Source organism: Drosophila guanche, unplaced genomic scaffold (genome assembly GCF_900245975.1).
Source record: "Drosophila guanche unplaced genomic scaffold, DGUA_6, whole genome shotgun sequence".
Lineage (NCBI taxonomy): Eukaryota > Metazoa > Arthropoda > Insecta > Diptera > Drosophilidae > Drosophila > Drosophila guanche.
In genome coordinates, this window is record NW_022995743.1 from 12601359 (window position 1) to 12624996 (window position 23638).

Here is a 23638-nt window from a genome sequence, read left to right on the forward strand (position 1 = left end):
GTATGGCAAACGTTTGAATTTCAATATTCGATTTATATGATTTATGTGAGCTTCATGTTTTGACTCCAAGGTCGTTTGGTGGGAGAAGCAAAATCTCTCCCCTGTGCTTGGCGCTTGTATGGTTGTCCCTGTCTGGCCCCCAGCCAAGCACATCACGTCCATTAACTGTTTTGAGGCAGTTTAGAGTCGGCACACATACATTCGCACACCAGAAAAAACAACAGCGACGTGCTTGTGAGCGTGTGTGTGCTCTCTTTCTCTCTCTGTATCTCTCTCTCGACGACAATATTTATTCAATTCCAAAACGGCAAAGCACATAAGTTGTATCTGCATCGCGCGCGCGTTCGCTATACTTTTGCCTGATTCTCACATAACAAAACGATCCGATCTCATCCCTTAAAAAAATCACAAATCTTCAGCGCCCGATTTCCAGGTGAATTAAGAAGTGAATGCCTCGTGTATTCCAAGTAATTAATTGTCAATTTTTGTGCTTTAAATCTGTGTGTTTATGTGCGTGTGCTGGTGTTATTAAGTGTATGTGTGTGTGTGGGGGTGTTAGTGTTTTAGCATGTCTGTATTGACTGGAAAGTACATATTTGCGGCAATAACAAAATGCAAAAAACAACACAACAATCCAGTGACTAAGAGAGACGGAGAGAGAGAGAAGAGCCAAAGCCAGCAACACACATCAGCAACCTTTGACTCATACGCTCACAAACACTCTCATTCGCGAATAAAGCTTGCAAAAAAAGTATCTGAATAAAAATACAACACAAGCATAGATAGGTAGCGCGAAAAAAGTGTGTGTTGTGTTGTCAAATAAACAAAAAAAAAAGCTTACAAAATTTGCCATTTTCGTTTATATATATGCATGTGTTTGTATCTGCCTCGTGTGCATGTGTGCGTGTTCAGCGATCTGGCAACACCAACAACAACAGCAGCAGCCACGAAAGAAATTGCGTTGCGGCGGCAGCAGGCAACCGTGTTTCCTGCACTAACATACATACAAATATTTCTTGTTTTTAACCAAAGAATCGTTGTACCCCAACTGCTGCCCCAGGAGCACCAAGAGCCTGAACCCAGCAGGGCCAAAACGTGTCAATCGCTGACGAAGTGGCAAAAAAGCAGGCCGACGGCAATTCATTCAGTGAAGCCAGTAAACGTTTTTTTAATGAGTGCCCTTCCGAGAAAAGTCATAAGCTGCTACAGTCTCCAACAAGAAAATTATCAACGGAAACTAGCCTCGATTTGTCGCTGATTGGCTGATAGGGGGCGAGCAAGAGCCAGTCCCTCCAAGTCAGCTGCATTTTTGCGATAAGGTGAGTAAACATTGGCCTGGCCCCAGTGCCGGCATCAACAACCCAACACCCACACCCACACTACACACAAGAAAGTATCTGGGAATTGGGCGCACCAAGGAGCATATTCGAGTGTTCCAGAACAGCTGCAGGAACTTCTGGTCGCCCACGATTCCGGTTGCACCAAAAAAATGGTTGTGCAGGAGCATAAAAATAAACATAAATGGCGCCTGAGCATATGCTATGGGAGATTTTCAAGAGCACAAGGTTGTGCGAGCAGGACCACTAGTGCTACCTACCACTAGTATGTATTACTAGTACATTAGTATGCTCCCAAGTGCCGGAGAACAGAGCAGAGCTTAAGCTTCCTTCCGTTTCTGTTTATGTTTTGGGCAGAAAGGTCACCGTTTATTTACACATACATATGTACTCTCGGAGAAAGTATGTGTATGCTGCCACTAATAAAATGTATTGTATTGAAGGACAGTCCCCCAAAATCATTGCACCTGTATTGGTAAATGTGTCCCATCCAATTTAGAAGGGTTGTTTTGCAGCTACTTTCACTCTCTTACCCCCCACGCTACCAAATTACGTCAGTAAATCGACAGACAAAAGTCAATTGCTCTACGCGTACTCCCTCCCATGGGGACAGTTTGATTTCCAATATGGCTGACAGCCACAGTTATGTGCTTGACATTGAACTTGTGAGACGGAGACAGTTACAACTAGACCAGCAGTTACTCTTAATAACCGTTAGTATAAAGGCAGGCTGTGGCGGCGGCGTGGTGCTCAGGTGCTGCGGTTACCAGTTGACAGCTCAGCTTCAAAAGAAACTTTCACCAGGTTTGCAGCTGCTGCCACACTCCAACAGATTGTCTTGCTGCATTTTTGGCTCGCTATGTATGCAGAAATTTCATCGATTTCTCATTGTATTGTAGTTGTTGCCACACACAGATACACACACGCAGACACAGGCCCGCCATTTTAAAACTTTACCCCAAAAGCTTTGACTGTATTTTCATTTCGTTGGATTGTTCTTTTTTTTTGTGTTTCTGCGTGGGAGTGAAGAAAAACTAAGGGGAGACTGACTGCAAAAACCCAACTGGAACTCCATCTTAACAGCTGTCTTGGGTTTTCGAGAATAGGAGCTTTCGTCTGTACCTGCTGTATTTCTCCTGTGTGCCTGGCCTGTTGCATTTTGTGCACAGCAAAACTGTCTGCTTGACTTCCTCGAGGCCCCAATTATTATTGAATTAAATGCTCTGGCTGGACTCCAACTCTCTCTCTCCCTGAATCTCATCTGCTAACATCAGCCAGCAGCAGGAGCAGATGATTTTCCGGTTTGCTAGAGCTGCCAAAACCGGTTTGCGAAACCACCGACCCGATGCAGTACAGCGGTGCGGTCGTTGGAGCTGCTGCCCTTTTGCCCAGTCGTCCCAAAAATACAATACAGTGGAGTTGTACATGTTAAAGCTTAAGTTGTTTAATGTACGTGTGCAGAATTTCGGTTGGACTAACAGTTTAGAAGTCGACTGGCTTGATGGTGATAAACCGCGAGAGAATAAAGGCCACCAGTATGGTGGCACAGACGAAGCAAAAGGCGAACGTGTAGAAACTCTCCTCGGTGAAGATGTCGGAAAATGCGGGTATATCCTGGTAGATCTGCTCGATGACAGCCAGGGTGCCTTTGTGCTTCTTTACCATGATGAAAGCCTTCAATTTCTACGTCTACTTCTTCTTCAACACCTTCTTGCTGCCGCCGCCCAGCTTCTGTTTCTCTGCCTTGGTCAGAACCTTATTGGTCACTTCCTCGGGTGGGGCCAGGCTGGAGACGTGCTTGTTGCAAAGCTCCAGGAGCTCCAGGGTGTTCAGGTTGCTGCTATTGAAGCGGATTTCCTTTACTTGAGCTTGCTCTGCACGGAAAAAGAGGGAAATTAGTTAAGGCGAAACAGACACAGTGCAATATTCTCAACCTTGTGCCGCATCAATCAGGGAAAACTTTATCGAAGCCGGCTGACGGTCACACACAATATCCGACTTGACCACGCACTTGGGATTTGTCTGGACCACCTTGGGTGTGGAGAGCAAGAAGAAGAATTCTCTGCAAAATATGGAAAAGATGGAAAAGGCAATTAGTATATTGATTTTGTGCACTTTTTCGCCCCTTCGTTTCAGCTGCCCAGCAACGCCTCAAACTGACGCCGACACCGACCAAAATGTCAACGGAGCGCGAGCTGGCTCCCGGTGGGCCAGCTCAGCTCCTCACGCACACGTTGCCGTTGACATTTCCCGATCTCCAAATCAACACCACCGTGGGCATCATTGGCAAGGTCTACGGTAAGTTTTCATTCGCCTCACCCTCTGGGGCTGGGCTGGGCTATCGGTTTTTCGTTCGGTTTACTTCACAATGCACTCTTTGGTTTACTTTTGTTTTCCTCATGCACTTTTGTTTCGAGAAAAATTTTCTACACACTGACCGAAATTAGACCAGAAATGTACCATGTACTGCGCATGTTTCGTAATCGATAAATGAAAAGCGCTTTTCCCAATTCTCCCTCCCACTCACCGGGTGGACTTGACATTTTCCGCAAACGGATCGAATTGGACTGTGATGCGCTTCACGCCCTTTAGGTTGATGCTTTTCAGCTGCTTGCCAATGGCCGAGACAATGCCTCCAGAACGGCGAAGAGTGCCACTAAATGGAACCGACATTTTCAAATTTATTGAGTTTTGCAATCAAAACAGAATTAACATTACGACTGAAGCATGTGTCCGCGGAATAATTGATAAAATATACCGAATGACCCTGAAAAATATACCAAAATACAACTTAAATTTTTAAATCTACCGTAATCGCTTCGGTTTTGATACAGTATCACAGTATTGAACAGTATCAATACATCCTCGGTATCTAATATTTGCCAAAATGATATTTTAATATAATAAAATAAAAAACATTAGTAAAATAGTCACCCTGAAAAACAGCTGGTTGGCTTCCAAAAGCGATATTGAATATATAGCTATCGAGTAGGGGGCAGCATTTTACAGCACTGAAATGATGGAAAGCAACCCTGAACTGCATACAGTGCAAACGCACTGACGACTCGTACTGACATCCCACTCGCACCCATTATGTCTAGACGGAGTGCTTTGCCCTCATTTAAGTGTGGTTAAGAGTGTACAGCATGCGTCACGCTCACACGTCGCGAGTACGATTTTTGTGTGGACGGTGTGTGGCCTGCTGTGGGAAAACCTGAAGAAAATTGCATTTTTTGCATAATGCGCGACGTGAAAAGCTAACAAAAGTTGTGGAAAATCAAAATTCAATATTCTGGCCACGGTTTGTGCTTAAGATCGGGCTGCGCGAACTTGTTTGGTGCACAAAAACCACGTCTCGAAAATATCAGATTAGAATTGTACGTGCACACATATTGCTGCCATATTAAACGCATACAACAGCGTTTTATTGCTGTATAGAGCACAGCGGAGCGGAGCACCAGGCCAGAGCAGCAATTTTCACACACTGGCGGACCCACACACAAACACTCACGAGCGAGATATGCGAGAATAAAGAAGAATTTTTCTTAGTTGTATTACAAGAGCATTAGATACACATATGTATATAAGTGTATATATACATGCATATGTGTGTACATAGGAGTGTACATATAAACTAAACGAAAGCTGTGCCTACATTTGTGTTCTTTTCCAATACTAAACTTACAACAACAACAACAACCACAATAATAATAATATAAATAAACTAATGTTAATGCAAGCAAAAAGAGCCAACAGATCTTCAAAGCCAGTCTGTGCTCATTCCAATACATATACATAAATATATATAATTATATATATATAGGTTATAAATAACTACGCCTACGCCACGCCCACGCGCAACTACAACAACAACAACAACATGGAGAATCAACCAAACGAATAAAACTTTAAACTACTTTAAAGTGTGATAAGCAAAAGGCTGAAATCTAAAACAAAAAAAACAAAACAAAAAACTATGAATAATTAGTAGAAACCAAAAGCAACAAGCAACATCAACAACAATCAATTACATATACACCAAACACACAAGACATCCAAACAAACACGAGCCAACAACAACCTTTTTATACATTAATTAAACAATTTTTCCTAAATAAACTTAACTTAGTGCAAGAAAATGTATCCAGTCGGTCAACGTAAGTCCAGGCGATCGCCTAAGCAAAATAAGAAATTAAGAAAGAAAAAAACAAAACAAGACTGAAAACCCAGACTGCCACAAGGCCCCGCCAGCACAGTACCCCCAAATCAAGTTTTTGATGTTCTACGACCACTCCAAAAGCTCTACATAACGCGACACGTGCGTAGAGAGCTGAAAATGCGCAAAAATTGGGTCAACGACCGTCGCGACGCAATAGTTGGTTTCGTTTCCTATTGGGGGGTTGCTTGGGTCTGGTCTGCTCTGCTCGACAGATGCTCGGGCGGATGTACACCTCTAGAAAACGTCTTCAATTGCGTCGTAACGAAAGAAGATTCCCGATCCTACAGGGTAGAACATTAAAAACAAATCCGACCTAGAGGGGCACCAGAGGTGCAATAACTATTGTAATAACAAAATGGTGGCTTACCCCCAGACCAGACCGACACACAAAACCCCCAAAATGGTGACATGGTGACAAAAACACACATATTTACTTACCTTTACATATTATTATATACTATTTATTAATGACGATACAAATTGTAACTAAAATGTTATTAATTGCACTCTAATTTCATTTTCTTTTCTCGCCTCTTGTTTCGGTTATCTCATCATTTCACATTTGGTATTTTGATTGGATATTCACTTGCCAAAACAAAACAAAACAAAACAAAAACATTCATTGGCCATCATCTGTCACATTTATTATTTGAATTATTTTTGCGTTTATTTGATTAAATTTTCTTTTTATAGAGTCACAGTGGACGCCCTCGCCCACGCGGGCTCAGAGTCCCTCTCAGGCGCAGACTAGCTTCGAAACGCTCACATGTAAATTACTCTCCAACAAAAATTACCAACTAAAATTTACTAAATACAACTAAAACTGTTATACAATTTGATTAATTCGAAAGCTACAAACTGTTTGTGTTTATGTGTGTTCTTTGGTTGATGTTCTTTAAACGATTCTAGCACTGCTCTTATCTAAACCTGTAAAGCCCAACAACACAAAATTAACTTTGTTTAGCAATGTTTTTACTAACGATTAAATGTTATTTTTTATCCACGTGTGTGCACTTGAAGTATAACTTTACAGTCTACACTGAGACTAAAACACCTCCTCCTCCGACCACTTGAATGTCTTGAGTTGTAGTTCCCGTTGCATGGCATTTGTTGCTTTGTTTACATTTTAATGCTGGTTTCACTGTTTGATGGCGAATCTCTTTGGAATTCAACGGTACACAAGCAGTCGCAAGCAGTACACTAGCTGGAACACTAGTTGCGTCTCCTTTTAACTAGTTGAATTGTAAATGAAGCTTAAATCGCAGTTAAATTCTTTAAAGTGTTGTAAAACATCAAAAGTTGACCGGAGATATTCCGGAGATTCGTGCCATTCTACTATGCATGTGAAAACTGTCTTCAACACGTTACGTTAACGTTAGTTAGTGTTTTTGTTTTATTTTTTTTACCTGTATAACAATCGATAGCAATGAGAGAAATGAATCTAATTCGAAATTGGCCTTGCAGCACCACCAGCGCCTGGTTCATCGGTCAATCCCACCGCTGTGACCAGCCCAAGTGCCCAAAATGTGGCAGCTGGGGGTGCCACTGTTGGAGCGACGGCCTCATCAGCCGCCGCTCAGGTCGCGTCCACCCTGGGCACCACAACCGGGACTGTGACGGCTGCAATTGCCACCGCTACTCCGACCACCAATCCGGATATGCCCGTCTTCACATGCCCGCGTCGCCCGAATCTGGGCCGCGAGGGCAGGCCGATCGTACTTCGAGCCAATCACTTCCAGGTGACGATGCCCCGCGGCTATGTCCATCACTACGACATCAACATACAGCCGGACAAGTGTCCGCGCAAGGTGAATCGCGAGATTATCGAGACCATGGTCCAGGCCTACAGCAAGATCTTTGGCGTTCTGAAACCGGTATTCGACGGACGCAACAATCTGTACACCCGCGATCCCCTGCCCATTGGCAACGAGCGCCTGGAGCTGGAGGTGACACTGCCCGGTGAGGGCAAGGACCGCATCTTTCGCGTGACCATCAAGTGGCAGGCGCAAGTCTCGCTATTCAACCTGGAGGAGGCTCTAGAGGGTCGAACGCGTCAAATTCCATACGACGCCATCCTGGCCCTGGACGTGGTCATGCGGCATTTGCCGAGCATGACCTATACGCCCGTCGGCCGGAGCTTCTTCAGCTCTCCGGATGGCTACTATCATCCTCTGGGTGGTGGACGCGAGGTCTGGTTCGGTTTCCATCAGAGCGTGAGGCCATCGCAGTGGAAGATGATGCTGAACATTGATGGTGCGTCTTTACACAGTTCATTTCTCTCCTCTCGTTTGCTAATCTTCTGTTTGTCTGCGTGCAGTTTCGGCCACCGCATTCTACAAGGCTCAACCCGTTATTGACTTTATGTGCGAGGTGCTGGACATACGCGACATCATGGAGCAGCGCAAACCGCTCACCGACTCCCAGCGAGTCAAGTTCACCAAGGAGATCAAGGGACTCAAGATTGAGATCACGCACTGTGGCCAGATGCGTCGCAAGTATCGTGTCTGCAATGTAACCCGCCGACCGGCTCAAATGCAATCGTAAGTTCAGTCAGGGACCGTAGACTGTGGACTGTAGCAGTGTCTAACCCCCTCTATTCTTGCTCTTCGAACAGATTCCCACTGCAGTTGGAGAATGGTCAGACCGTGGAGTGTACTGTGGCCAAGTATTTCTTGGACAAGTATCGAATGAAGCTGCGCTACCCGCATCTGCCCTGCCTGCAGGTGGGACAGGAGCACAAGCACACCTATCTACCGCTCGAGGTGTGCAACATTGTGGCTGGCCAGCGGTGCATCAAGAAGCTCACCGACATGCAGACCTCGACGATGATCAAGGCCACCGCACGCTCGGCACCGGATCGCGAGCGTGAGATCAACAACCTGGTGAAGCGCGCGGACTTCAACAATGATTCGTATGTGCAGGAGTTCGGCCTGGCCATCTCCAATTCGATGATGGAGGTGAGGGGACGAGTGCTGCCCCCGCCCAAGCTTCAGTATGGGGGACGTGTGTCCACTGGCATCACCGGGCAGCAGCTGTTTCCGCCCCAGAATAAGGTGAGCCTGGCCTCGCCCAACCAGGGCGTCTGGGACATGCGCGGCAAGCAGTTTTTCACGGGCGTCGAGATCAGAATCTGGGCCATTGCCTGCTTCGCTCCGCAGCGAACGGTGCGCGAGGATGCCCTGAGGAACTTCACCCAGCAGCTGCAGAAGATCTCAAATGATGCCGGTATGCCGATCATCGGGCAGCCCTGCTTCTGCAAATATGCCACGGGGCCGGATCAGGTGGAGCCGATGTTCCGCTACCTGAAAATCACCTTCCCGGGCCTGCAGCTCGTCGTGGTTGTGCTGCCCGGCAAGACGCCCGTCTATGCAGAGGTCAAGCGCGTGGGCGACACCGTCTTGGGCATGGCCACCCAGTGTGTACAGGCGAAGAACGTGAACAAGACATCGCCACAGACGCTGTCCAATCTGTGTCTGAAGATCAACGTCAAGCTGGGCGGCATCAATTCGATTCTGGTGCCCTCCATCCGGCCCAAGGTCTTCAACGAGCCCGTTATCTTTCTGGGAGCTGACGTCACCCACCCACCAGCCGGCGATAACAAGAAGCCCTCTATTGCGGCTGTTGTTGGTTCAATGGACGCCCATCCGTCGCGATATGCGGCCACCGTGCGCGTGCAGCAACACCGCCAGGAGATCATCCAGGAGCTGAGCAGTATGGTGCGCGAGCTGCTGATCATGTTCTACAAGTCGACGGGTGGCTACAAGCCCCACCGAATCATTCTGTACCGTGACGGCGTCTCCGAGGGACAGTTCCCGCATGTGCTGCAGCACGAGCTGACCGCCATCCGAGAGGCGTGCATCAAGCTGGAGCCCGAGTACCGGCCGGGCATAACATTCATCGTTGTCCAGAAGCGCCATCACACGCGACTCTTCTGCGCCGAGAAGAAGGAGCAGAGCGGCAAGTCCGGCAACATACCGGCCGGCACCACCGTCGACGTGGGCATCACGCATCCAACCGAGTTTGATTTCTATCTGTGCAGCCATCAGGGTATCCAGGGCACCAGTCGACCCTCGCACTACCATGTGCTCTGGGATGACAATCACTTTGACTCCGACGAGCTGCAGTGCCTCACGTATCAGCTGTGCCACACCTATGTGCGGTGCACACGGTCCGTCAGCATACCAGCTCCAGCCTACTATGCCCACTTGGTGGCATTCCGTGCCAGGTGAGTTGCAAAAATACCCTTCAGCGTGTTGCGGTTACTCTAATTCAAATAATTATGGCTTCAGGTATCATCTGGTGGAGAAGGAGCACGACTCGGGCGAGGGTTCACACCAGAGCGGCTGCTCAGAGGATCGGACACCGGGAGCCATGGCCAGAGCCATCACGGTCCATGCGGACACCAAGAAGGTCATGTACTTTGCCTAAAAAGTAGCCAATACCAACACCAAAAACCTCCCAAGAAACCATAAAAGAAAAAATTACCCCAAAAAAACCCCAAACGAAAAAATCATAAATCAATTTCGAAATTCAATTCGAATAAGCCAAGAGATATAGTGAGAGAGAACCTCCCCACCATCCCAAAAAAACCTACTCCCAAATCCCTACTCACAACAGAAAAGCCAAGCAAAGAGAGTTCGAGAGAGGGAGAGAGCGTGCAAGCGAGAGAGTTATTGTTAAGTTGACAGTTTAATGTTTAAGTTGCTAAAGTGAGAGAGAGAGAGAGTATTTAAGGAGTATCTTGCATGCATTAGTTTTAGACCAAAACAACACAAACAAAAATCCCACAGCAAACACTCAAACACACACACACAAGCGACACGACACGACACCGTGATGAATTGATTATAGGAATAGGGGATAGGGTATCGGGAAGGGAAGGGAATCGAATGTTTAATGCACAACAAAATGTGAAAAATTCTCAACAAAAGCGTAGCAAACAAATAACAACAAAAATGATAAAACAATTCAACAAAAGAAAACTAAACTTAAAGGGAACAAAACTACGAACGCAACACCAAAAGCCAAGCAGCAGCATTATTATCTATCATCAAACTTACGACAAGAACAACAAAAACACCACGAGAGATAGACAGAATTTTTGTAAATGTGGGGGTAGGGCGAACGAATCCAATTATAAATATAATAATAAATTGTACAATATATTTTTACAACTAACAAATCGAAGACACGGGGGAATGAATCGTGGGAATGGATGAATGGAATGGAATGGAATGTGGAATGCATACAACCAAAGGTTTTTAGTATACAAAAACGAAAGAAAAACGAAAAAGCACACAAAAAACAATTGAATATGTTTGCTGATCGAAGACTCACACAATTACAACAACAACAACAACAAGAACACAACCACAACCACACGACAACAAAATGAAAACTCTGATTCTCTGTACTGTGAACGAAGACCACCACCAAAATGAAAATGCAAATTAATATGAAGATGAAGATGAAGATGAACATTTAAGGGAATAAACTAAACACCAATAATTATTGTGTGTGGGGGACACTCGACTCGACTAAGGCATTAAAGCGCTGAAACACAACTTAGCATATACGAAACGAAAAAAAAAAACGGATAAAATACTTCAATAACTAGAGTTCAGATTCAACTGAAAACATTTAATAGTTTGTAAGATGGGGCTCTACCAAAAAATCATAGAAGTGAAGACGGACGGACAGTATGAGCGGCGGCATAACGATAACTCCAATTTCTACAAGGGACAAAACGTATGTTAATAACAATTGCTATTAATATTTACATAGATTTATGAACATCCAACAAACACACAGTAATACTAATTAGAATGTTTTTTAAAGAATCGGGGCAATAATCAAGAAACCAACCAACAGAAACTGTTACGAATGGGCTACCGGAAATACTTAAGCAAATACATACATCAATTATACATTTATACAATTTATAATTTGGTTCAAAAGTGCAAATAATATGCTGATATTTTGTGTTAGTCTTTAGTTAATCTTTTTTTATGCTCATCGAGACAAGACGCCAAACGCCCGTAAAACACACACACACACACCAAGTCCCCCCCAGGCATATCACTCAAGTGTCCACCCACCCTTTATTTATGTACCTTAAACCGTAAGCTTAACTTAACGATATTTAATTGTATTTAATATTTTAAATTTTTTTAGAGCAAAACCCCAATTATTTGTTATTTCCTCGCATTGCTGGGGCGAGAGAGCACCAATATGTAATTTCGTATTAAAAAATTAACTTTTAGCCAAGTGGTGTACGGGTAATATAAAACAAGCTAAAAACAACTCCAACTCCCACTCCCTCAACTGCACTGTGCTGTGTGGGGGGGGGGGGGTGGTGGGCAAGAACATTTCAATATTTTACAAAGTAGTTTTAATTTTGCCATTAATCAAATACAACACAACAACAAAAACAAAACAAACGACAAGAGAAAAAGAAATGCAATATGGAAAGATGAATAACACATGTTCTATATCGAGGACACAGTTCAAGTTAACATTATAATGATTTGTTATTAAAAATGCTATGCAGGAGGAGAGCCATCTCTCGCCGTCCCTTCTGCACCAGCACCTTATTTATACTTATACTTATACTTATGTATTGTATGCTATGTACGAGTACAACCCACGCAAACAAACCCCCAACACACAATCATCCAATTAGGCTTAGTTTTGTCAGTCGCATAACTGATGTGAGAATTGTAAAATATAATATATATATATATATATATTTCTGTGTTTATATATAAAAATATACATTAATTTGCATGCATACATTTATAAAACTCTTACAAATTAGTCGGTAATCCTCAGTGAGAGAGAGAGAGAGAGAGCGAGAGAAATAACATTTCTGATCTGATCGAAGAGCTGATTTATTTGGAATTCAATTTGTAATTTAAACGTCGCTTCCATTCGATTCGTTTCAACACAAGGGATTACAATTTAAAATTTATTTCTTAACTAAATGTTTACTTAAAGAGAATGTTTATTGCCCACCCCATCATGCCCAAGCGGAATCCAATCCTAATTTTAAGCAAAACGCAAAAACGAATCACAATGCAAAAAGGAAAAAGGGATATCGACGAGGTTCATACATGTACGATAATCTTGTCTAGGTTTAAGCAGAAGCTGATGAGCGCAGAGTGAAAGTGTGTGCCCGACAATGACAATGAATGCATCTCGTAGTTGTAGAATGATCCTAGAATTTGAATCATTTGGAAAAGTCCAAAAGCTTTAACTAATTGCTAGACGGAATCTTTATGGAGACCAGACCATCCACATCCATGCAAGAAAAAGGCCAATGTATCTACATAGTTTTAGACATGTATCTTTTACGAGATTTAAATGTAGATACACTACAATTTCCATCTTCAAGCAATACACACACACACGTAACATACACACATATAAAACAATTTAACGGTTTCTTCAGTGTGGCAGCTATCGCAGATAGAAGAAGAGTGGAGGTGGAGGAGAGAAGAAGAGGTTGAAGAATAATCAGGAGAAGACTCAGAAGAACAGTGTAGAACGTCCTGTATCTTAAGTTCTACGCATAAGTCGGGGTCGGGGATAAAACAACATACAGAAAGACAATTTAAATTACCACATAATCTGTCAAAATTCAATTGAGCTTTATACTAAAACAAAACAAAAAAAACAAAAAACAACGTAAACGATACGGAAATGCAAGTTGCAAGTTGGTGAGATGGGATGGAATATCTGCCTAAAGTGGGATAGGATCGGAACGGATCGTATTGTTTCTACGTATATTACTTATAAATGTGCCGTTTATAGATGTCTACAATTATATACAACATATAGTTACATATATACTATGTGTACATAAATAGGGATAAAATCAGAACAAAATCGAAGCTAGAACAGCAATTTGCACAACTCTTCCTAAAGGAAATAAAAATAAAATAAAAATACAAACAAAATCTATTTGCCACAATTACCAATTAGCCAGAGAAATCGAGAAATGATAAGGACTAAAAAACACCAAGCAATTATGTAGGTTCCATATATGTATCTGCATATGTATCTCCTCCAACTAATGTAACTGACATATACTTATATATATGTGTGTGTGTACTCTATATACTCTTCCAATCAGTCCCGCAGTCCATTCACACCCACACCCACACGCACACGCACGCACTCGCCAGCCATCGGAGATAGTTAACCCTTAGCTGAAATTCGACTAGAAAATCGTACATAATCCTTACATACTTACATACATAAATATACACAAATATACATATATCGCGTAACCAATCTTCGATAAATGAGATCATCATCTGACATAACATCCCCTTAAAAATTACTTTAAAATCAACCAAAATGCCGGGTAACTAATCAATAAATAATAAATAAAATACATAATATTAGTTCTAATCTAAGTGGAATAAACAAAATACATACAATACAATACATAAATCGGCATTCAAAATAAAGTTAATTGTGCAACGTAAATATGGGAAATCTGTAACTTTGGTGATCTTTTTAATTGTTATTAGGAAAAACAAAAATTAAAACGAAAACAGCAAGTAATCAAGTTTAATGAATACAAATCAAACAAGTTCTAAATGTGACTTTAAATATACAATACAAATACGATACATATTATACATAATATTATTTCAACAACAAACAAACATAAAACCAGAGATGAACAAAAACCAAACCCGATTCAGAGTTGAGTTTGAATGGCAAATTCAATGGCAATAATGACATACAATAGGATCTTTTTCGATACAAATCTTTCAGGAGTCTAACAATTAGTTTTTAAGCGCTTCAACTCGATACAAAATACCATTCAAAGCAAAGCAAAGCAAAGCAAAGCAAAACAAATACAAAAACAAAAACAAAAACAAATGCAATTAAGTTAATTAATAATAAACACAATTATTTATACATATGCATGTACAATGTATAATGTATGTTTTATACAAACAAAATTACAATTATTTTGAGCAAGTTTTTGCCACCAATTTTTATCAAATTTTATTTCGTTTTGTCATTGGCCAAGAAAATACAAAACATGTTTTTAGTTTTTATTGTTCAATAAAAATATATTTAACTAAGACTTTGAGTTGACTTCTAATTCCTGAGAGCCCATATGCCACAGCATGCAAGCAAAGTTTATTGGGACGACTCCATGGCGAGGAGGACACAATTTTAATTAAAATTAATATTAATTTTTGATATTAGTATTTTGATTAAAAGAGTTGAGCATTTGGTGCCTTTTTTGAATTATACAAGTTTAAAAGTTGCCGCATGGTCAATAATATTCAATATCGACTAATTAATTGTAACTTTAGTCGATAGCTTTTATTTTTTTGTGTCAAATAAATCAAGAGATTCATTTTTTAAGTTCGGTCGAAAATATTTAATTTGTGCTTAGTCTCTTAGTCTATTTTCCTGTTGAGATGGGAGAATAAAATCGGTTGCTTGTCTGTAATAATTATAAGAATAATAAACGCTTGCCTCCCTTAGCTTTGTTAACCGTTGAAGCAAAATGGATATAAATATCAAAAGGACTCCTAAGTCATTTGATGTGGTGACTGATTCGATCCAGAACATGGCGCTATTTTTCAAATTCTTCAATGTTATCAGTTAACATGGCTCTTCCAAATGTTTCTCTGTTAATAGTTTACATACATTTACATACTGAAGACAAAGCTCCCGTGCTTTCAGAGAGGGTGATTTAACTGGAAAACTAAAATACAAATTTGTAAAATATAAGGTATACAATCCAATAAAAAGGACTATTTATGCTAAAGCTAAATTGATTCTTCAATCGGATTAAATTGTTGTTTCAGTGGTGAGGTCTTTGCAAGCTAGTAATATCAAATAGAACATCAAAATCGAGGAATCTGATTTAAAACTACGGTATAATTACGGTATATTTTGAAGGTTCAATGGTATATTTTGGTATATTTACGAGGCCCTGACGGTATATTGTATCGATAATTTCGCGCTCCGCCTGTTTGTTTTTGGCTTGCTTGCTATCACTGATTCCGCTTTGAGTCGTTCCTTGCACCGTTAGCTCGCCACAACGTACACCGTACCGCGTACCGAGGGACGGGACGAATTCAATTTGAGCACGTGAATTTTGTTGTCGTTGCGCCCGTTGCACTTGCAGCGTGTGTTAGTGTTTGTCAGTGGTTAGTGTGTGTGTCTGCGTCTCGTATAAGTGTGAGTGTAGACGGGTCATTAAATCGGCTCCCGTTGTTGTTGCTGCTGCTGCTTGTTCTTTTGGGTAAATTGCACAAGTGTAACGGTTTTCAAGAAGTGCAACAGCAACAACCGTACCAAGCGAATAATGTAAAGTGTGTAAACCGAAAGCGTCGGCCAAAGCGAACCGCGAAAAAAGTGCAGTTCATTCAAACTGAATATGAAAGCAGCCACAAAATAAATTGCCATAAATTATTGCTCTAAGCGTTTGCGTGATGTGATGAAAGAAACATAGTAGAGTAGAGTGCAACAACAAATGAAAAGCGACCAAAAGGGAAATTGTGGAAAATATAAATATGTACATGTACACACATAACAGTGAATTGTGAAAATTACCATAGTGGACGCAGCAACAACAAAAAGAGAGAAACAGAAGAATCAGCAGAGGAAAAACGTTTGCTGCACTTACTTAACCACCCCTCTCCAACGTCCTTTCCATGGCCCTATCATCCAGGCTGGTTTTTGCTCTCTCTCTCGCCACGTTAGGCTTCTCTCCTTCTTTCATCGGCGCAAACCTGACATGCGCTCTCCTGCTCTCTCACACTGCACTTCTTTTGGATTTTGGTTTGCCCTTTTCGAGCTGCTGCTCCTTTTTATGAGTCACGAACGAGGGCAAAATGTGTAAAATAAGAAGAAATTGTGTAAGAAAACGCGGTGACAGTGCACAGAGTGGCAAAAATACGAAGCAGAGAAGGAATTTAGCAAACATCGGCAAATTCAACACAAAAGTGCAATGTTGTGATGTGTGTGTGTGTGTGTGTGTGGAATCGGTCAAACAGAAAGCCTCATTTGTTCCTTTAGTTGATCTCGGCCTCGCCCTCCCACCGTAGTCCGAAAGTATATTCTGTGAGTGGAATTTTGTGTGGAACAGCCGATGCCTTTTGTTGGAGTCGGGGGCGGGTAAACAAATTTAATAATTTGTTTATAAAACTGTGAGAGTGATGTGTGCGTGCCCGCTGACGCATTTTGCTGCTAATCAACGTAAGAACGAATAGAGTAATCTCTTTATCTGTTCCGTTCTCCGTCTCTCTCTCTCTCCTCCTACTGGCTCTCGCCATCCATACTTGGCCTTGTGTTTTATCGTAAATGCTTAGTCGCTGTACCAAGACTTTTTCTAATTAGCAAATGCTTGAGTTTTATCTTTCGGCGCTTGACAAAAAATCGATATATGATGTATAACGGGGCAGACGGGGGTGTCGTGTTGGTCAACACTTTTTTAGTGGTGGGTGACGACACTCGCTTCCATGTGCCGTTGCTTTCCACCTCCTGCTCTATCTGTCATTCATTCAATCCGGCAGGGTATTACTCATACACGGACACCTATATTAAAAACGTGCGTGCGTGCGCCCCCAGCCCTGACACTGACCACAGGTAAAAAGAGCGACCGAGAGAGACACAGTCGAGTTTTACGCTCTTGCATTTATTCAGTCTCTCTGTGTCGCTGTCTCTCTCCATGTCTTCTTCTTTTGCCGGTCGCTGCTCTGTTTACAATTTTGTTTGTGCCATCGGCGGAGGGGGTGGGCTGGATCCAACCCCAAAAAAACGCAGCCATTTGAATTTCCCTCGAATGAATATATGTACTTGTAACGTAATCAAACATTTTCTAGTTCTTGGCCAGAATCATTCAAAGGGGTTGTTGTTGTGGTTGCGCTTGTCGGCCTGGAAAATGCACTCAAGCGTTCGGGATCGTCTTCTTGCTGCGTGGCTGTACCCTGCATTCGATGTCAGTTGGGGTATTTGGGTTCATCCTATCTCTTCTCTACAGCGAGTGCAGTTCCTGGCAGCAGAGGTATCCATTAGTCGTCACACTCTTTCTCCATTGTTTCTACTTGTTTTTTTTTTATTATTTCTCCCCGTCTGACAAGTTTTACGTTTTTGTAGTGTTTCCGTCTATTGGGAGCGACATGCACTTGGCAGTCAGAGAACTCCATTGAGGTTGAGAGCCGAGCCAGAACTTGTCTCCCTCTGTTTCGCCATGGGGTGTGACGCGGTCGCTGGAGTTCAAATGGCTCCAAGACTGCGCTTTTTGCATGCGAAATGGAGGCGTGTCCGCTTGCATTAGAGTTGCATTTTATTAGCGTTAGATGAGTCTAATTGAGGCGGGCATTGGGACAAAGTTTTTGTGGCCATACGCAGAGTGCCCCTGCACTTCACTGGATGCACCATCAAACTCGTTTAGTTGCGCTCCATTAGCCGAATGTTCTCACACTGTACTGGCCTGGCCTGGCAGATGGTTTCCCCATGTCGACGGGACCCTATCTCGTGTGTGGCATCTCTGATAAGCGATGTACACAACACAATCAACTACTCGCACACACCATGAAACAATCAGATTACATCAGACAGTAACTCCCAGCTACTCTGATCTTTCCCCTTTCGAGCCGGGGTCGGTAATTAAAGTTCCGCTGCTCAGCAAGCAACGCCCACAGAATACATTTTTGAGAATGGGTCGAAGGGGAGCCTAATTAGTCGAAGATCGTCTGGCTGTCCATTCATCAATTAGCGTTAAACTAACTAATGGAACAGCTGCTGCTCAGATCCAAGCCGCAGGCCTACGAGGAGGACCAGACCAGACCCGAATCGAATATCAAATCAATTGAATCCGTTTACTCGTTTGACATGCAAATTGTTGTCTACCGTGCCGCAGCGATCGCTGATAGTTTTATTTGCCATGACATAATTCCCCATAAATCGACCCTGAAGGCAATGATCTAATGGAGCAATCAATACAATTTCGAATATGATTTCATTTCATTGCGGCGTTAGCCGCAGGTTTAGTTATATATTTGATAAATACCCATAGCTTAGTGTAGGTTCCCATGGTGGCGCGTCACCCATCTGGGCTCCCCACTTGTTCTCTATTTCCAAACGATCAAACTTGTTTTTTCCCTTCCTTTCACATGAACTGAACCTATTTTTTTTTTATCAACTTTTATTGTTTTGCGACTGTTGCCTGTTTATTGCCTTTTCAACTGTCGCTTAATTGACTTCGTTGCGGACTGTGTCTCGGCATATTCTCCATTGAACGACTGTGATGACTGTGTGTGTGAGGCTGCTCTGTCTGCTGTAGACACCTTACCACAGACCTTAGAGGGCGGAGCAGCGATCTTTGCCATTAAATAATGCTGAACATTTTGCCCGATTCAATTGAGGTCTTATCTCTCAAGGGTCTTCCCATTCCACCCATATCTTGAGTTGGTTCCTACACTCGCCACGAGTGTTATTCAAATTGAAATGGGACTTTGACTGGCGCAATGGCTCATAAAGTTGAGTTATTTGTTGCTTGCCATTATGAAGATATGCTGTCGAATTGGTATTTCTTGGAACTACTGATAACAGTGGAATTTTTAAATAAAAAATTCACCTAACTGTGATGTAAAATAGTTTATGAATCAATGATGATCAAAGGATGTATGTAGTGTAGTCGTAAATGAGTATTTTATAAGATAAATAGTTTCGTTTGGCGCACACTTCCATTAGAGTAGGTTGCCAGCGGGGTGCTAATTTCGTTGTATGCTTATCCCCATCATCAGACATTTCAGATAGCGAGTCATGTGAAATTTTCAGACTTTTCTTGTCATGTCATCGGAATCTGTTGCAAGAAATCCTGCGCTTGACAAGCAAATAGTTCTTTAGTGGCCCTGCACCAAGACAAGTTGCATTCCCACTCAGCAACAACCCCAGGGAAGCTGTCAGCAGCTCAGCACAGCCCTTGGCCTTCAGGCGTCGTTTCTTTTATTGGATTGCCGGCGCCGTCTTGTCCCAACAGCTGCTGCTGCTGCTGCTTCTGCCGGTGCTAACGTCTCTGGCGCTCAGTTGGAGGGAAAATCGCTGTCTCGTTTCGTTTTATTTCGATTTCGTTTTCATTTGTTTGTTTCTTTTTTGTTGCTATTTTCGTTAAATTTGCGCAGCTAATTTGCAAGTAAAACGATCGAGACGAGGCGAGAGACCATTTGGCTTTGTTTAAATTAAGGCCGGAAAGGAGAAGTCTCTCGTAAATCAACAGAGAAGAAGTGGAGTAGAAGGCGATTAGATCAGCATCAGGTTCCGTTAGTGCGGCTGAGGTGGAAGAGAGCCACACTGAGCACTGAGCGAGCACAAATTTATAGAGAGCAAGAGAGCGAGAGAGAGAGACCTCTCATGTCGTAACTGCTGTTTCAAGCGACCCGAAACTTATCAAGTCATGAGCGCAATCAAAAAAAAATAATGCTGCCTCGCGTTTATCTGCTGATAAGCAAACCGACTCACGCACACAAATACACACACACACACACACTCACATTCAGACACATGGCAGTAACGGTTTCTTCACTCCTTTTGGCTGCTTACTGGGCCACTGCTTGATGGGGCGTCCGTCTCTGTCTGTCATGTTGACGGGCGCCTGCGATAATCTGATTGAGCTTCCCGCTCACGTCCCACCTTTATTCTCGTTGTTCAGTTATTTATGGATGCGGTAGCTCTCCAAGCCCTTGCAGAGATGATTCTGGCAAGTGGAATTCGGTGTTTTGCAATGCACCTCAGCAAAATAAGAATCGCTGAGTGCATATGCCCCAATATAAGCGATCTATTTGACAGAGTCCCCGAAGCTTGCTTTACGGTTATGCCTGCGCGCTGATAAAAATACTAAAGTCGTCGATCCCACGCGTCATTCTTCCAATAATAATACACTTTAGTAGCGATAATTGGCCATTGAGCCGCCGCCGGTAGAGTCAAAAAGCTGAAAGAAGATAGGTAGAGAGAGAGAGAGAGAGAGCCGCAATAACGGAGCGAAACCTATAACGATTCTTGTTCTTCTTGTTTTCTTTTATGGCGTTGCACAGCTGCCTCTTTCTCGCTCTCTCACTGGGCAAATGCCTTTGCGGTTTCTTTTTCTTCACATTTATTTCCGGTATAAAAAAAACTGCGCATGCCTTTTCTCTTCTGCCATCATAAGAACCGGTCGGTCTGAGAGAGCACTATCTGCCTCTCTTTGCGGTTTTTGTTGACATTCTGATGCACCTTTGCACACACACACACACACACTAACAGGGACACAGGTAGCCGCTTATCTGTGTTTGCTTTGTGGGTTCTTCTTTTTCTGTTTCTGTTTCCACTTCCCATTCTTCTTGTTGTTGTTGCAATTGTCTTTACATCGAAACGCAGCTCGGACACAGTGGCTCTCAAACTGTATGAATTATCAGCGAGCGTTTGTTGCTTTAGTTGTTTTCCGCTTAATTTGCCACTGACCCATAAACGAGAAATGAGAGCAAGCCGCACGATAAGGCAGGGGCGCTAAACCCTCCTCCCCCACCAACCCCATCGACGAGAAATGTGCAATTCGAAATTAATTTACAATTCCGCCTGAAACTATGCAACACTTTTTGGCTATAGCAGTGCGTAGAATCGGTGTAAAAAGTAATTAAAGTCGTGTGGACTGGCCATTTAATTGATTGAATATTTGTTTTCTTGCAGCACTTGAAAAGTAATCATTAAAATAACATAAAGATATGTTGTTAGCACAATTTTAGTTAGATCAATTTGAAACTAAGTGTAAGTTAGGGTTAACCGCCGTGCAATCAACCATAACATAAAAAGAGCTCCCCCAAGAGCTACTTGCAAGCTTCATCCGTGTGCCGGCAACAACTGCAAAGACGGCGTCCCATCGCAGCTACGTTCGGTCGCGCTCTACCCCCCAATCGCCGCACTCCCCGCAGGCGAGTGCGCACATCCTTGGTAGGGCCGCCCACTGCCAGTCACCGTCATTGCCGTCGCCGTCGCCATCATCGCCATCGCCGTCGTGCCCCACGCTGCGGCTGCAGCCACGCCTCCACCAGTCCGAGCAGCAGCTTTGCCAACGGCGTCGCATCTATGCGTCCACGGGGAGTGCGGCAAATATTATGATGGATCGCGAATCCCTTAGCGAATGGGCTAAGGACAAGCCGCTCAGCATACTACAGCTGGATCCGGCGGATAGGGCTGTGCTCCGTATAGCAGGTGAGTGAACCCATAAACCCAACATCTCCAAAGCGTAAGGTACCTATCGTGTAATCCGTAACATAACCCACAACAATGCCAGGCTGATGGCTCCATTCAAATGACAATTATTTGCACGACCTAGTCCACGCCCATCGACGGTTCATTGCACTCGCAGTGCTTGTTAAACTGTGCTTTATTTCTTATTTGCACACGCGTTCTGCTGCCTTGCATTTTGACGGAGCAGCAGCGCATATGCGCCCATTCCACGACAAAGCTCCTAATGCACTGCACATTTTTCACCGATGCTGCTCGTGTTAAGAATAAGAAAGATTCATTCGGTTCCTTTTGTAAATATAAAGAGCATCCAAATAAGGTTTGGGAACATAATTATTGTAAATAGTTGTTTATTTAAGGTGGAGCCCAGTACATGAACCATCGGTGAAAGACATACCGTGTAGCAGCAGCTTAACGGTTGCAGCTTCCACTCGATCCACACCCATATTCCCCACACTTTTCTCCATCTCCCGCTCTCTCTCTCTCACTCGCTCTGTTGCTCTTTTTGCCTGTCAGTCACTTGTGTGATTCTATTTCTGTTACGCCAACGGAGTTTTTACAGCCCACAGAACCTATCCCCGTCCTTCCTCTGGCGTTTTTTTTGCAATGGCAAAATCGAAATTTATGTCGCCGTCACCGTCGCAGTCTGAGGGCATTGTTTGTACAGAAACTGAGAGACTTGTACTCGAACAAATGGAAGCAGAGCACCACAGTCCTATTGAATGCTTTTCGCATTGTGCCCAGGGAATGTGCCCTCCATATACATATGTAGAGTGTGTACATGTGTATCTACTTTATATAAATGCAACTAGGAGGAGACTAAACGAGGCACAGAAAAAGAAACACTGACTCTGGGGACTCTAATAAAAATCTTAAAAGCCTTATCACATCTTTCTTTTAGTTTCTGTAAATATTGAATAAAACTGGCTGCCTAGAACTTTCTTTAAGCATCGGAAGCACATATGTACACGTGCATGTACATATGTATACGTACGTGGAGTCACTTGCACTTTACTTCTTTCACTCCTCGTCGCCACTTCTTAGCTGTAATTGCTTTCAATTGAAATTGATTCAATAAGTGAAAACGCCCAAGATCGTAAACGAAACTGAAAACGAAACTCGTTTCACCTTAACGGATATGAGTTGATGTTTCTGCCAGTACGAGTACGAGTACGAGTCTATGTATTTCAATTGAGATTGATGTCTGGAATTATGGCATTGGGCGGGTGGTCGTGGTCCCCGCCAGACACCTTCAACACCTACTATGAGTGCGAGTATCTATCCATCTATATATCCATATACATATGTGTGTGTATTACGACTGTTCCCATTCCGGAATAAAAATTGCAACTCCGCCTGCGAAATGTAAAGTTTTTCATGAAGTTTTGTTGTTTGCCATGCCGTTGGCCGACCAGAGTTTTTGGCTTTAATTAGCCCTGAGCCAGTTGGCCCACACACGCACAGCGTTTGGCTACATCTAACGGCAAACTTAACCACATGAGCCAATATCTGGTTGGTTGGTTGGTGGTTGGTTGGTGGATTCAACACAAAAGTTGATTACAACTCTAATAGTGATGTTAAAGATCTATAAATTAGATTTATCAAGCTTCTCTTTTCACTAAAATTAGCTTTAAATCATCTAATTAAATCGAGAAATAATCTATTGCTATCGCGACTGCATGGAAAGCATCGATAGTATCGGTAGTTTCACATCACTAAATTGTAAACGACAAGATCTAAGCAAACAGACGAACGCCCACTCACATGGAGTGCCGTAAGTATGCACCGTACTGGCGTCTGGGATCAGCTGAAAGAT

The 23638-nt window shown here is 43.0% G+C and overlaps 4 protein-coding genes across 15 annotated transcripts in view; 2 read left to right on the forward strand and 2 right to left on the reverse strand.

Annotated features, from left to right (window-relative positions):
• Positions 1 to 307: 307 nt before the first annotated feature.
• On the forward strand, positions 308 to 14407 carry LOC117589761 (protein argonaute-2). 5 transcript variants are annotated; one of them, XM_034281962.1, is made up of 8 exons: positions 308 to 433; positions 1033 to 1319; positions 3474 to 3635; positions 6250 to 6324; positions 7021 to 7809; positions 7874 to 8096; positions 8171 to 9781; positions 9846 to 14407. In XM_034281962.1, exons 3-8 carry the CDS (start codon positions 3515 to 3517, stop codon positions 9982 to 9984), a joined length of 2958 nt encoding a protein of 985 aa, XP_034137853.1. In that variant the 5' UTR covers positions 308 to 433; positions 1033 to 1319; positions 3474 to 3514; the 3' UTR covers positions 9985 to 14407. The 5 variants fall into 5 exon arrangements, with proteins under 5 accessions (XP_034137853.1, XP_034137843.1, XP_034137860.1 ...); XM_034281952.1 differs by lacking the exon at positions 308 to 433 and having other exon boundaries at positions 947 to 1319; XM_034281969.1 differs by lacking the exons at positions 308 to 433; positions 6250 to 6324 and having other exon boundaries at positions 947 to 1319.
• LOC117589830 lies at positions 2760 to 3030 on the reverse strand. The gene has a single exon (XM_034282065.1). The coding sequence runs from the start codon at positions 3000 to 3002 to the stop codon at positions 2820 to 2822; it is 183 nt and encodes a 60-aa protein (XP_034137956.1). The 5' UTR covers positions 3003 to 3030; the 3' UTR covers positions 2760 to 2819.
• LOC117589820 (39S ribosomal protein L53, mitochondrial) lies at positions 2962 to 4067 on the reverse strand. The gene is made up of 3 exons (XM_034282055.1): positions 3865 to 4067; positions 3272 to 3399; positions 2962 to 3211 (listed from the first exon to the last, which is right to left on the reverse strand). Exons 1-3 carry the CDS (start codon positions 4008 to 4010, stop codon positions 3027 to 3029), a joined length of 459 nt encoding a protein of 152 aa, XP_034137946.1. The 5' UTR covers positions 4011 to 4067; the 3' UTR covers positions 2962 to 3026.
• Positions 14408 to 21273: 6866 nt separating the features above from the next.
• LOC117589543 (dystonin) overlaps positions 21274 to 23638 on the forward strand; it is a 66118-nt gene continuing 63753 nt past the window's right edge. For 4 of the 8 annotated variants that reach the window (XM_034281871.1, XM_034281886.1, XM_034281878.1 and 1 more), the window contains exon 1: positions 21282 to 21786. In XM_034281871.1, the coding sequence (XP_034137762.1) occupies positions 21690 to 21786 (97 nt within the window). In that variant the 5' untranslated portion in view covers positions 21282 to 21689. Of the gene's footprint in view, positions 21787 to 23638 lie in introns of all 8 variants that reach the window. The other 4 variants (XM_034281770.1, XM_034281780.1, XM_034281896.1 and 1 more) reach the window with 2 other exon arrangements.